This window comes from Synchiropus splendidus, chromosome 14 (genome assembly GCF_027744825.2).
Source record: "Synchiropus splendidus isolate RoL2022-P1 chromosome 14, RoL_Sspl_1.0, whole genome shotgun sequence".
Classification (NCBI taxonomy): domain Eukaryota; kingdom Metazoa; phylum Chordata; class Actinopteri; order Syngnathiformes; family Callionymidae; genus Synchiropus; species Synchiropus splendidus.
The window spans coordinates 10,244,435-10,258,825 of record NC_071347.1 but is presented as its reverse complement, the minus strand read 5'-3'; the positions used below and the strand labels follow the sequence as shown (position 1 = coordinate 10,258,825).

Here is a 14,391-nt window from a genome sequence, read left to right as displayed (position 1 = left end):
TTAAATGCATATGAAATGAAATATTTCAACAGGTTTATATTTACAGTTCTTAATATCCTTACTTACATTTAATCTTTTTAGTTTTGTTTTTGGTACTTAAGTACGTATTTTGAATATTTTTCCGTCATGTTTTGTTGTCATCGCTGTCTTTCTCACAGCAGCACAGCACAGCAGTTACAGTTTCTAATGTGGGCCTTCAGGAAATGTAATTCCCAACCTCTGGTTTAACCAATAAGGTGTCAGTTGAGACAGGCAGCACCTGTGGCCCTTGGAGGACCGGTTTGAGGCCCCTGTTTTACAGAAGCGTTTCTAACCTGGCCATGAACTCCTCCCAGAATTTCACCAAGATACATTGAGGACACTCACCGAAAGAGCAGTGCAGCTCAGTCATTAGTACTATTGTGACTGTCGAGTGACGACACATCGTACCTGGAATAAAAAGGGTGGCAGGGAATAGGATCCGATCAAACTGAACTTGATGGAAAAAGACAGGGTTGTGTTCACGTGAATGGTGTAGGGCATGATGGATGGAACAGAAAAGAGAAGAGAGGTGAAGGGTCAGAATGGTGAACTAGAGTGGAGCGACAAAAGAAGTGAAGAAAGCGTACAAGTTTGGATGGAATGGACCAGAAACGATGGGCAAGGAGAAGAAAGGGTGGGACTGGACGGGTTGGGATATTACTTTAATAGATAGTTGGAAGAGTTCTTACATTAAACAGACTTAACGACGTCTGCAGATGTTTTCCTTGTCGCTTTGCATAATACACTCTTTTGCATAAGATGAGCATCAAGCATGAGGCACAGTAATTAACAGAGGTGGCATGAGGCCCCCTCTGTCATCTGTGGCAGAGACGCTGGAGAGTCACTTGTTTAAAGTTTGTGGTGGTTTGGATTCTGGTGTCTTAATGTGAGTTGAATGAGAGCGTCTGCTGTATTTGAAAGGAATATTTACATTGCTACGAAATGTCTGTTGTTATCATCCAATATTGCCTTGGAATCATTTGCTCCTGTCACCCGGCAACGGATCAGCAGTTGACAGTGATGGAATGATGAGCTGGTCAAATCGTTAGTTTAGATATTAAACATGGGGTTTAAGGTACACGAATGCATTTTACGCAGACAGTCGCAGGCGAATTGGTCTGCTCTTCCTCATCCTGTTGACTCAGCACTTCCCTCCCGGTCAGAGGAGACAGCATTCAGCCTCTAGAAAGCTGTGCTGTTAGACAAATTAAACATGCGTATTAGTACCCGAGCTGAGGTGAAATAATATGAGAAAGGATCTCATGAAAGGGATTCAAAGAGGGTCTACTGTGAACTCGAAAGATTGCAGTGTAAGAGAATACAACACAATAGATTCCTGTAATATACTGACCTCTTTATCTGAGGGCAATGTTCCGAATAATTTGCAGGTTAAAAAAAAACCTTAGGACAGAATACAGTTTATATGAATGCAGGCTATTTGAATTTGGTCGAAGGGAAAAAAGGTTTTCAGGCCCATAAACTCAAGAGTAAGGTCAGAGTAACTTGAGCGGCTTCAACTCAATTTCCCAAAACAACTTAATGCAATTTCCTCTCTATGAACTGAAGATGGGACAGAACTAATCTAACCTCTCTGTCAGCCCGACTTTGGGAAGAAGAATATGTTGTTCTCTCCAATGGCTGTTTTGGGAGGAAAAGGACGGCCACAGATCGATAGCTTTGTTTCAGCCCAGACCCGGCGATGAGACGTTATTCTTGATAGTTATCATCATGGTCAGATGTGCTGACAGGAGCCGCTTCACTCACTCCTCACAGCAATGCTGGAGTCGCTCAATATCACGGATGATTTCTGTCGGCACACAGCACAACGCTGTGCTTGAGTGCTTGAGTGGCAGGGAGACACCTGTGTGCACTTTGACGGTGCCACTGCCAAGCGTCCTCCAGATCCACTCACACTCCACTTGTCTCCCATGCAGGACACCAGACAAAGCTCAGGCAGATTACAGTCTTGGCAAAACATTCACACTTTTTATATGAGGCGAGCCTTTTATCTCTTGCGTCACTACCAGAGATGCTGTATACGCAGTACACATTGGTGATGGGTTGATGAGGTTTCACGAAACAGTGTCCTCATTTTCAGAGGCCACCAGATGGCACTCTCTGTGGTATAATATTTGGACGTGAAGAATTCAACTAAACCTCACACCATTTCAGAACCAAGATTAGGACACTGTTTCATCAATCCTGCAATACTGTTTCACAATACGTCATCGAGTACACAAGTACACTTATATCAAAGGTCTACTTATTAAAATGTCTCACTTTTTGTCTGTTTGTTGTTGTTTTTATTGTGGTTTTTCCTTTTTAGTAATAACTAGCTACACTTTTGCACAACTATGCAAACATGTTTGCGCCTGTCCAAACTAGCCAACACCCTCTAAATTCTGCTACACCATTAAATGTTTTATTAATTTTTTTGGGCTGTTTGCTTTACTTGTATCTACAATAATAATAATAATAATAATAATAATAATATATTATTGTTGTTGTTGGTGTCATATGTTGTTGTTATTATATTATAGTAGGGTTACTTGTATATTATTGTTATATTTATTAGCAGGTTGTCTTCATCAATTATATTTATACGTTCTTTAGAGTGGAAGCAAATGTGAGGATTTTTAGCACTACACACATGACTTTATTGACTCTGTCCAATACATTATGTCCCAACAGTCAAATACTCATCCTCTTAGTGTTTATCCTCCGTCGTCGAAGAAGCATGAGAAGTTATTGTTGGACAAGTTGGACAAAAGGACAACCATCAGAAATAGGTCAGATATAGAAAATCACGCATGAAATCATGTTGGAATCCTAAGCTCCCGCACACTGGTTTTATTCATGTCATGCAAAGTGTAGTGGTGTAGTAGGTAGTCACGATGATGCTCCATCATTGTCCAAGCTCCATCCTAGTGTCCTCACTAGTGTCAGGAAAAAATGTAGATTTGATGAACATTGTATTATAATATGTCTTGAATCAACATAAAATGTGTTTTGCACACCTTTATTGAAGCAAACCTGAAATTTAAACCACTGAAAAATGATGAAATGGATACACACAATTTATTGTAAATTCTAACATACAGATCCCCATCAAGCCTCAAATTAAAAGAAGTAAGGACCCATTTAATATATAGTGTTTTATAAAGAATAATTGTACTATTATACTATTATTATCATTTATTACTAATAAAGAATGAGTATAAGTAGTTGTAGTACTTCAAAATGTATCATTATTTTAAGAAGAAACAAACTCTCTGGCCCTCAACTGACTTGATATATATATATATATATATATATATATAGCGAGAGAGAGAGAGAGAGAGAGAGAGAGAGAGAGAGACGTTTGTTTGGAACGACCTCGTGGCAAAAGAGTGTGATATTAAAAATGACCAGTAGATGGCAATATACACCAGGCAAGCTCAGACAAATGTAAATATTCGTGACGTTTCATCTTCCGGATGGTTCTGTCCCGCCCCTCTCCAGCTTCGTCTTCCGTGCAGCCCGCCGTGTGTTCATCTCCTCCAACTGTCAGTCTCCAGCTCCGCTTTGATTTCTTCATCCACAGCGGAAAAAAAAACATGCAGAAGAGGAGGAAGCCGGAGCCGATCCAACTCAACCCGATTCCCGATGGAAACACCATCAACGGAACCGGAGCCACGGAGTGAGTGACGCGTCTGATCCGAATCTTCATTCACCCTGATGATGACCGATTGTTGGTGATGCTTATCCCAGATTACTCACGCGCACAACCTTGGTGTGTGTGATATTTGCAAGGCTGCGTGGGAGTGTGGGCGCACGCTACTGAACGTTATTGACAAGAACAATATTATTTCATGAAAATGCCCAATAAATTGCATTGCGTTATTTGAGCACTCAGTCATGCAGTAGTGTTCTGAGCAGGCAGCTGCATTGACTGCATCACTGCCTGTTGCTGCAGATGATGCAGAATATTCATCCATGAGTTAATACTGAAGCCCCTCCAAGTCTGGTTTGACATCCAGTTGCTCTGTATTCTCCTTATTCTCAGGTGAGGCGTTGTTTCAACTGCACTGTAAACTCAGTCATCATAGCTCAAGTCACACTTTCTCCCTGCATTTCCCACATCGCCATAAACTCAACCAAAAGTCCCTCGGTTAGTCCCCATGACTTGACACTAGTCTGGACGACAGTGGGTGAGATGAAGGAACATCTCTTCCTTGGTGGAGACACCATCCTCTCAAGGTCGGGGGAAGGGTACTGAAACTCTTCCACTCAACATCAGGCTACTGATAAGTGAATAAATACAAGCTAACTTTGTGGTTTCTGTTTTAGACATCAAGTGTGAATGGATCTATCAGGAAGCAGCTAAGAGTTCACTGCAGGTCTGCAGCGAAACAGTAATGTTGACACTGAGTCACTGTGACAGGATTCTCTGTGGTCCTTGGCTCACAGTGCAAAGCCAAGCGCAGTTGGATAAGTTCTGATGGGAGATACATGAGGGAGGCTGCCTGCCTGCTGTGGGTTGATATTCATGTTGCCAGCAACTAGAGATGATCGTTGTTGATGAAAATGATGATAAGCACCAGATGGGCTTCTGTTTCCTTTTGCTCTGTCAGGAACCCATTTCATTTGCTCTCTATCCTTTACTGATGTTTGATGTGGTGCTGGCAGTCCAGAGGCAAAGCACTTGAAAGGTGACTGATCAGAGATGGACTGTATTTAAAACATGTACATTATTAGCAGTGCTGGCATCTAGGTCAGTAAATCATAGAAAGTTGGCGAAACAACTGACATAGTTCCTTACAACATTGGCATTAAAATGGGGAGATATTGATTCCACCATGGCAACATTTGTGTCTTCACTGTTGAAGTTTGTGTGACTCATTTGAGGTCAAGTATTTCCATTCTTACCTGGCGAATGGTCTCAGTAGGAGGGGGGTCTTGAGGTCCTTGAAATTGAGAGTCACACGCAAACATTGATCCTTCTCCGTGGCGCTTAGTGAAACATAGAAGTGAAGGACGACTGGTTGAATAAGCTGAAGAGTCTCCCCCGCAGTATATGCAGCGACTTCCGAACACTCGTCTTCTGCCGTTGAGAGCCGAGTGTGTTTTTCCACAGGGTCCGGATGTTTTTGTGGTTCCAGATAAAGCCATCAAAGTGTACATCAAAGTGAGTGTTTGGTGAGTATGGAGGACCTGCAGCAATGAACTTACTTCTGAGGCTTCTGAAAATATGTTGAAGCTCAGGTATGAGTCGCCTCTTCCAGAGCCATTCTCCTCTTTAGCCAACGAATGGTGTCAGTGGTAGGATGGTTCTATCTCAGCTACATATTAAACATGACTCCATCACTTGCTCAATACTGCGCTTCACCACAACTTCTCTTATGGTCAGAGGCAGCCCTCTGGTTTCAGCCGCAAACTGATGAATGTACTGGAAAGTCTTGGGAAGTGAAGCTTGCTCCCAGCTGGTGATGTTATGTCTCGCCAAACAGAAAGAGAAGTACACATCGTGTTTTGCCTGCAGATCTGAGACCGGTGTTTATTTCATCGAGGCCATTTAACATGCTGCATCTGCATGTGTGTTAACCATCTCGGATGTGTGTATCGTGTCCACCTCTGGTCACACAGTTTATATAGACAGGCTTGTGCTGATATCTTGGAAATCAGCAATGGAAATGAACAGTGTCCCGCTGCGTGTCTGTGGTACAGTCTCCATTTGACAATAGCGTAGCCACCAAGAGGAGAAAGAAATAGCTTCATCACGGTCACTTAGCAGCTAGAAGCAATAATGAATCCTTCGCTAAATTGATGCAAGATGAGTGACAGGCATTATTGTATGAGTACTCCCAGTTGTATTTTAAATAGGGCAACACTATCCTCCACTGAAAGGTGGTCACATGTGACACACTGACAGATTTGTGTTTTATTTTTCACCAAAATGTGAACTAAAATCATTTACTTTAATGATGATGATATACAAGGCTTTAAAGAGTTCAAGCAGATAAACATGCTCAAGTAAAAATAAAGTACAAGTAGAAATAAATTAAAATGCTCCAGCCATACAGTGCAACATTAATGCTCACCAGTACACACTGACCGGGTCATTGGCCATTCATCCTCTTGAGGTCCATATAGCTGTATACTGTAATGAGAGGAATTTAAAAAAATAAACGTTTTTCTCAATAAAAAATCATAATGATATCACATTGTTTTCTAATTACCTTTTGTGTTTTTACAATTATTTGTTTATTATACGCCAGAAAAAGTCTGTATTTTAGTCAATTATACATATATATATAAATACTTTATATAAAAAATATATAGCACTTCTTATATTAAAATATAATAATAATAAAAATAATATTTCACTCGACACTCGTGATCATTTCCCATGCGTTCTTTCAAGCCATTTGTTTCTCACTTGGCCATGAAGCACTTTTTTTTAACTATGCCCATCATAATCAAACAAAGTGAATTCGGCTGACATACAGTGGCAGAAATAATCCTTTAAAACTTAATTAAAATATGAACTTTTCCCATTAAAAATCTCCTTTTGAAGGTTTAATTGAAGCTTAAAAGCCTCAATTAAACCTCAGAATAATACAAGCGTCGCTGCAGCGCTCTTCAACAGGTTGATGCGGGAGTGAAAAACGGCAGAACTGGAAGGTTGTCGTTTGTATCTGAGCTTGTTCACTGTCCTTGGACATTGTGCGAACAGTGTTGTTGTCGTGTTCTTTCACACACGCACACACATTGTTCGGAACGCTCGTAAACCTGCACTGCAGCTTCTCCTCTCGGCATCTTTAGCATCCTCAACCTTCAGCTCTAAACGCCCACGCCACCCACCATCCAGCACCTTGTCTCCATGGTTATACAAGCTCGCTGTCAAAATACAACTGCTTAACCCCTTGGTTGCTGGCTGCAGGAGCGTGTCGCGCTGGCCAGGCTGCAGCCCACAGACTCGGCTCTTCAGCCATCTCATCCCCAAAATAGAGTTTCATAATGGACCCGGAGCACTTCACCGGCTCAAACTGAAGTGTAACCTAACATTAAATTGAACAGAAATCTGTGTACTTTTACTTGGTACTGCATTTGGTTGTTGTGTCCCACAACATTAGAATTGCTAGGCTGTTTATCAACAATTGTGGCAGCACTCTTTATTCAGTCTGGTGTTCCACCTGTACTGTTTTGGACTTTCCAGGAAATGAGCTTTGAAAGGACCATCTTGATCTCTGTTTTAGAACCAATTTGGAGGCGCTCCAGAAGAAACTGGAGGAGCTGGAGTTGGACGAGCAGCAGCGGAAACGCCTGGAGGCCTTTCTCACCCAGAAGCAGAAAGTGGGAGAGTTGAAGGACGATGATTTTGAGAAGATATGTGAGCTGGGGGCCGGCAATGGAGGGGTGGTCTTCAAGGTTTCGCATCGTCCCTCGGGACTGATCATGGCCAGGAAGGTAGACCTCAGAGATGATGATGAATGTGAATGACTTGAATGTCACTGTGATCTGAAGGTAAGAAGGTTCTGCCTCATCTCTTCTCAGCTGATCCATCTGGAGATCAAACCTGCCATCAGGAACCAGATCATCAGAGAGCTGCAGGTGCTACACGAGTGCAACTCCCCGTACATCGTGGGCTTCTACGGAGCTTTTTACAGTGATGGGGAAATTAGCATCTGCATGGAGAACATGGTACTGCTCACTCTTCCTAAAGGCCTTCTACAATAAATATGTTTATGTATTGAAAATGAAAAATGAGTTGTCATCAGACGGCGTCCTCCTCAGACGCCTGTGCTATTGAATGAAACCCAAAAACCAAATACATTGGTACCTCGGTTTTCGAACGTCCCGGACTTCAAACAAATCGAGTTCGTACAAAAATTTCGAGATTTTTTTGCTTCTCATTTCGAACGAAAATCCAGAACTCGAACGCCCCCGAAAAAAGATGGAAAAAACATAACGTGTGTGGACCGATCAGCTGACCCACGACGCGCTTTGTTATTGTGTATAACGCAGCCTCTGTATGCAGACGAGTCCCGTTAGCTACATTTACTGACTGTTTTTTCTTCATATTGAGGTGTAAAACCTTTCCTGTCTCCGCACTGGACCGTGGTAGAGTTTCACAGGTTCTCACTCTCCACACCTCCGAGGCTGGAGCGCTCACTCCAGGGTTTGATGTCCTGTTGTGGGCTGGAGCTGGGACAGGGATGAGGCGAGTGTGGGACAGAGCGTGACTTGGTTTATGACTTTGTCACAGCCAAACTGCACAGAAGCGCACATTCAGAGCTGGACACGCACCGGGCACCTCTTCACTTCTGGAGAGACGTCACTCACTCGGCAACCCCTCCCACATGCAGCGGCCACACACATAGAGGAACAGTGCACCTGCAGCAGACACTCTACATTCACTCCTACAAAAGACTCTTTTAAGGCTTGGAACGCATTGTTTCTTTTTCCATTCATTGTAATGGGAAAAATCGATTCAGATTTCGAACAAATCGCTTCTCGAACGGCCGTCTGGAACGGATTGTGGTCGAGAACCGAGGTACTGCTTTCCTCAGATTTTCTCCCACAGTCCAGAATTATACATCAGTTTATGATTTATGGCACGTTTGTAAGACTCTTTTTTTTAGAATTGAATGAATCACATGATGGTGTCTTTACATCACTCTTCCTGTCTGCACCAGGATGGAGGTTCTTTGGACCAGTCCCTGAAGAAAGCAGGAAAGATTCCAGAGCAGATTCTTGGTAAAGTCAGCATCGCCGTAAGTTTGTTCAACCTTCTTCTCCCTTCTCCCCAGTTGGTTTGTGTTTCATGTAGTAAAGGCATTTGCAAACTTTTAAAGTCATGTTTCACTACTTCATAGTTGTGACTTAAATTGGTCTAAAAAGTAAAAGAATGCCATGCTATTTAGACCCATGTACACTAACAATGTAATCTGTCTCTGAGTCATTTTATTGCTGTTTAATGGCTTTTGTTTCCATCTCTCTAGGTGATCAAAGGACTGTCCTACCTGAGAGAGAAGCATAAGATCATGCACAGGGGTCAGTATCCATTCTTGCTGTTCTAGCAGTATAGCTAGGGCGACCAGACGACGTGTTTCAGCAGGTGCAACAGTGATAAAGGCTGGTGGAGCAGAACACACCACTGCATTGTCAGTATGAGGACCTCTGTTGAAAGATCGTCTCCTTTCTTACAATCATTCATTTCTTGCTGAGGACCACGGCCACAGACTTTGAGGTGTTGATGCTTATTTCTGCAGCTTCACATCAGAGCCAAGTGAAAAAGAGTGTCGAAGTGAATTGTGTCCAGAAGCAGTGGTAAAATCTTAAACAGAGCAGATGGCAGTGTGGGAGATGGAAGGGCCAAGAGCTGGTCTGCGTTCACACAAACGCAGGCAGGAATATTAGCACTGCAAATGAACCGAGGCTTTGTTCAATAGTTTAACATGGCAGTCGAGAAGGTGATGCTTTGTTACAAGAAAAACAAATGTTTTGTGTGTTTCACATAATATAAATTATTGTCTGCATTTTTCAGATGTCAAGCCCTCCAACATCCTGGTGAACTCTCGCGGTGAGATCAAACTTTGTGATTTTGGAGTTAGCGGACAGCTCATCGACTCCATGGCAAACTCCTTCGTGGGGACGCGCTCCTACATGTCTGTGAGTACGCGGATGACAAGCAGAGGCAGGAAGTAGTTATGAGCAGATGTGGCGTTCTTCTGGTGGTTCGTTTTATTCCTATTCTGTGCCATAGTTTAGATGGTTTGACGGCAGTGACACAGCTGTGGTGGATACTGGTGCCAATGATGTTTCATGAAACAGTGTCCTAATGATCACAGGCCACGAGACGCCACTGTCTGCTGTATCATCTTTGCCTTTGAACAACCACTTCAATGACACCAACAATTTTAAATCAAGAGCATCATTTATTGTGTATTTATTGTGTGTGGCGCAGCCCGAGCGACTGCAGGGAACCCATTACTCAGTCCAGTCTGACATCTGGAGTATGGGCCTGTCTCTGGTGGAGATGGCTATCGGGCGGTTCCCCATCCCACCACCTGACTCAAAGGAGCTGGAGCAGATTTTCGGTTGTCCGATGGAGGGGGAGGCTGCAGCCAGCGAGTCCTCATCCACACCGAGACCTCCTGGCCGGCACGGCTGTGAGTCACAAGGTCACAGGTCTTTTCCTAGAAGGCTTCCTCACTTGAAATTGTTTTGTTCCTGTAGCCTACGGACCGGACAGCCGACCTCCGATGGCCATATTTGAGCTACTGGACTACATTGTTAATGAGGCAAGTGACCGACGGATTTGGAAGCTATCAGTATTGTGATGCTGTAGGCAGACTACATATTTATTTTATTTATTTAACTTGCTTCATTTCAGCCTCCACCAAAGCTGCCTGGCATATTTAGCTCAGACTTCCAAGACTTTGTGAACAAATGGTATGTATGGGGGTTTGAATATTGCACATATCCCCACTTGTGCAAAAACTACAGAACAAAATTGGCATAAGTTTGAACCAAGGCCATGAAGAGGTATAGTACTGCAGTAATGTTGAGTTACATCAAGTCTAGTTACTGGTCTTAATGGCAATTGAAGCAGCACAAGTTCTTGTAACTAGTGGCACCACATTCACCTGAACATTTTTCTTTTTCAGCCTCATCAAGAATCCAGCAGAAAGATCGGACCTGAAACAGCTGATGGTAGGTTCTCAGCTTGACTGTAAATTCTTTCAGCGACTGTTTTCTCACCTCCGTTGCAGGTGCACCCATTCATTAAACAGTCAGAGGCAGAGCAGGTGGACTTTGCCGGCTGGCTCTGCAGCACCATCGGCCTGAACCAGCCGTCCACTCCCACCCACAGCTCTGCCATGTGAAGTCATTTGAGAAACCCTTTAAATCAGACGTGATAGTGGTAGAAAATGCATCATGTGTTTACCAAATCCACCGTGCAATCTATTTTTTTTGTGCAATATGCCAAGTTTATTATAAACAGACGGGACTCCAGCCACCCCTCGAGAAAAGCCATCTTTTTCTAAATCAGATTTAAAGAACACTTCTGCTAAATCGTGTGCTTTGATCCTTGTGTCTTTAATATATATATAAAAAATAAAAGCTTTAACTCAAAAACATTTCGACCAACTTTATTCATGACTGAACTCCAGTCTCTATGCATGGACAAGTTTATGCCTTTGCCTCGGCCTTGGGTTGGGTTTTGGCCTTGGTGCCATCCCTTCTGGGCTTCCACTTGGGCTTCAGCATCTTTGCCTTGATCTGCAGCAACAACGCGTTGTCATTACATTTGAAGAGCTCAAAATTACTGGCACAACCTGTGAGATCCTTACCTTGGGATCGTGCATGAGGATGGCATGGCGTCTGGCCGTCTTTGCATACGGGTTCAGCTTGAGCATCACCTTCAAATTCTTCAGAGGATTCTTCTTCAGCACTCTGCGTTTGACCTTCTTGCTGTAATTCAAAGAGACGAACAGGCGTCAACAAAAGGTTTCCAAAGACGTTTCCTCACAAGTATCCTAGAGTGCTCAGGACTTCCATATAATCAGGATTCAGAAACACGGACCTGAAGTGGAAAATCATCATGGCCACACTATTAGCATGTGTGTGTTTCAAGGTACGTACTTTGGAGCACGGAGTACTTTCTGGATCTCTTCGCTCTTCAGAATCCTGCTCAGGTCTGTGTTGGTCATCTTGTGCATTGGCAGACTGAGGAAAAAAGATCCACCTGTTAGTTTCTATTATTCGACACGTCATTTAAACTTTTCTGATGTGATCAATCTCAGAACTTCGTTAAATATCAAGGGGTTTCAAAAACACGGACCATGAAGTGGTAAGCTCATCACTGCAGACCGGCGAGTAAAAACCACGGTCACCCGTCAACAACACTCACTTGTAGTCGACCTTGAGGGAGGAAGGTTTGCGCCAGGTGCCGTACAGTTCATCCAGCTTGCGGAAGGCGCTTTCAGTCCAGATGCAGAAGCGGCCCACATGACCACCGGGAGCAAGCCTCAGGAGGTTCAGCTTGTTGACGTTCTGCAGGGTGATGCCTTTGGAGACCAGAAGCAGGAGCCAAAATTTAGCCTGTGTCACAATCTCAAATCTACTCAAAAGAAACACACCTGGGATATTTCTGAAGGCCTTGGTGACACCCGCGTCACGGTTGTAGATTATGCACGGCCCGCGGCGCTGAATGCGTCTACGATTCCTCATCTTACCCTTGCCAGCACGCATACGTTGAGAGGCATACACCTGCAAACATAGTCACGAGCATTTACAGGCTCAGCAGCGTTCGACACTAAAATTACAGAAGCTCTTCCCATCAACAATTCAAATGCAGCCTCATCCACAACCTCACATTCAACAGGAAATAAGGCATGATATGTTCCTCAGTATGTTGTCATCATAACGCAACAATTTGAGAAGGCCTCGAGTACAAGCAAGACGGCAGACTACAAACATTTAAATGAGATTACCTTCTTAATGTCGTTCCAGGCCTTCAGCTTCTTCAACAGAAGCACAGCCTCCTTTGTCTTCTTGTATCCCTCAACTTTGTCTTCAACGACCAGAGGGACCTCAGGAATTTCCTCGACGCGGTGACCTGCAGAAAGACAACTTCAGTACAGCAGGAAAACGCCAACAACTTCCAACTTAAAAACCATTTCGAAGAGCTTCAGACTTTAACAGTCATCAATATCTCGTGACAGCTTTGAGACAGCAGGCAACTGTCACTGACCACAAGATCAGACGCAAATTACACCATCACAGCAATTTCAAAAGCAAAAATTCATACACAGTGACTCCCAACATACCCTTGGCCATCACCAGCGCAGGAATGGCAGAAGCGGCAAGGGCAGAGCAGATGGCGTAACGCTTCTGAGTGGTGTTGATCCTGCGGTGCCAGCGACGCCAGGTCTTGGTGGGGGCAAACATTCGGCCTCCACGGCACATCTACACTATAGTGAAGGATAGTTTGCAAGACTTCATGGCACAAACACTGCTGCTCTTGCTCAGACTCAAGATTCGCCACTCAACTGTGCCAGCATTCGACAGTAGGCATCTGTCGCTGTACGCAGTGTCGGACGCAAATTACACCATCATGGCAACTTTTCTTGAAACGCTCAAAGGAGACTCAGGCCACAAGGATACATTTCCAAAGGCACCCTGGCCAGAACGGTGGGTTCCACCACCGCGCACACGCGGGATACGAGCCACAGCTCTTCCAGTACCCCAGGACTCAGCGCTGGTCTGGTGACCTAGAGAAGGAGAACTTGCAATTAAAATTGACTAGAGACAAACCAATGCATACAAGCGAACCGGTTCTCACCTGCCAGCTCACTGACTGCATAGGGTTGACGGTTGTTTTTGCGCATGTTGGTGTGCACAAAGTTGACAACATCAGGGCGAATTGGAGCCTTGAAAACAGCAGGCATCAACACATTTTTGCCTGAAGATTCACCTTTCTCGGAATACACCGAGATCAGGGGGCGGGCACAGGCCTGGGAAACAAAAACATTCAAGAGTCACATTAGAAACATCACTCCCGTCACTGCAGAAAAGAACATCCAACACCAACTAGTGTCACTGAACGCAAAACTAGGGCAACATTTTTTTCCAAACCATCTGACAGCTTGATGGTTTACCAGGCAAAGATACAAGTACTTTCATTGAGCTAACAGAAATGCCCAAAGTTGCTAGGCCTTACGTCAGGTTGCTCTCACTAGCATGCGGTTAGCATGCCGTCACCGGTCATTATAATACTAGAGTCCACAAATGTAGACTCAACATAGAATGGCTTGCGAGTTGCGGAGGCTAAATATGTACATAACCAGACAACTACTGCCAATCGAGCGACATCAGCGGCAAGGGTCGTATACACACACGTGTCGCGTAGTTGCTTCGCTAGCGCTTGTTCAAAATGGCTCCTCGTGTTAGCTTAGCGCGTGAGCTGCAAAGTCTTCGCTGTCAAGCGTTATGGACCACAGTGAGACCAATCTAAGAACTCTCTGAAGAATATTGGCTTTAAACACCACTTCCAGTGCAACATAGTGGGCACCACCGCAGAACTAGGAGGCTTTTCTCACCATTTTCGGATAAGGTTTTTCGGCTCGCCGGGAACCACGCTCCTCACGCTATGGCGGCCACAGTAAAAAGGAAGTAGCAACATCACACCGGTTCATATATGCCTCCGCCCGGCAGAATACTACTTCCGCTGGGAAAGTGAATCACAAATCTCTCTTTCGATCATTAAAAAACGAGTAAATGAGACCAAATTACTTTACAAAGACATACAATGTACAGAATATATATAGATCGTCAAAAATGTCTGATGAACCCCAACATTGTTCGTATTATTTGGCACTA

The 14,391-nt window shown here is 43.9% G+C and overlaps 2 protein-coding genes and 4 non-coding genes across 6 annotated transcripts; 1 reads left to right on the top strand and 5 right to left on the bottom strand.

Annotated features, from left to right (window-relative positions):
- The first annotated feature begins 3,524 nt into the window (after positions 1-3,524).
- map2k1 (mitogen-activated protein kinase kinase 1) lies at positions 3,525-11,145 on the top strand. The gene is made up of 11 exons (XM_053884591.1): positions 3,525-3,700; positions 7,260-7,470; positions 7,558-7,704; positions 8,700-8,777; positions 9,006-9,057; positions 9,551-9,675; positions 9,971-10,175; positions 10,243-10,307; positions 10,400-10,458; positions 10,674-10,719; positions 10,779-11,145. The coding sequence occupies exons 1-11, from the start codon at positions 3,618-3,620 to the stop codon at positions 10,890-10,892; spliced, it is 1,185 nt and encodes a 394-aa protein (XP_053740566.1). The 5' UTR covers positions 3,525-3,617; the 3' UTR covers positions 10,893-11,145.
- Positions 11,144-14,180, bottom strand: rpl4 (ribosomal protein L4). The gene is made up of 10 exons (XM_053884592.1): positions 14,112-14,180; positions 13,355-13,526; positions 13,177-13,283; positions 12,840-12,978; positions 12,504-12,628; positions 12,150-12,279; positions 11,921-12,077; positions 11,653-11,736; positions 11,361-11,481; positions 11,144-11,289 (listed from the first exon to the last, which is right to left on the bottom strand). The coding sequence occupies exons 1-10, from the start codon at positions 14,112-14,114 to the stop codon at positions 11,200-11,202; spliced, it is 1,128 nt and encodes a 375-aa protein (XP_053740567.1). The 5' UTR covers positions 14,115-14,180; the 3' UTR covers positions 11,144-11,199.
- On the bottom strand, positions 11,552-11,618 carry LOC128771457 (small nucleolar RNA SNORD18). Its single transcript, XR_008416637.1, has one exon. It is a non-coding gene; the product is annotated as a small nucleolar RNA SNORD18 (small nucleolar RNA).
- LOC128771456 (small nucleolar RNA SNORD18) lies at positions 11,806-11,878 on the bottom strand. Its single transcript, XR_008416636.1, has one exon. It is a non-coding gene; the product is annotated as a small nucleolar RNA SNORD18 (small nucleolar RNA).
- On the bottom strand, positions 12,697-12,797 carry LOC128771459 (small nucleolar RNA SNORD16). The gene has a single exon (XR_008416639.1). It is a non-coding gene; the product is annotated as a small nucleolar RNA SNORD16 (small nucleolar RNA).
- Positions 13,035-13,132, bottom strand: LOC128771458 (small nucleolar RNA SNORD16). Its single transcript, XR_008416638.1, has one exon. It is a non-coding gene; the product is annotated as a small nucleolar RNA SNORD16 (small nucleolar RNA).
- Positions 14,181-14,391: the final 211 nt, after the last annotated feature.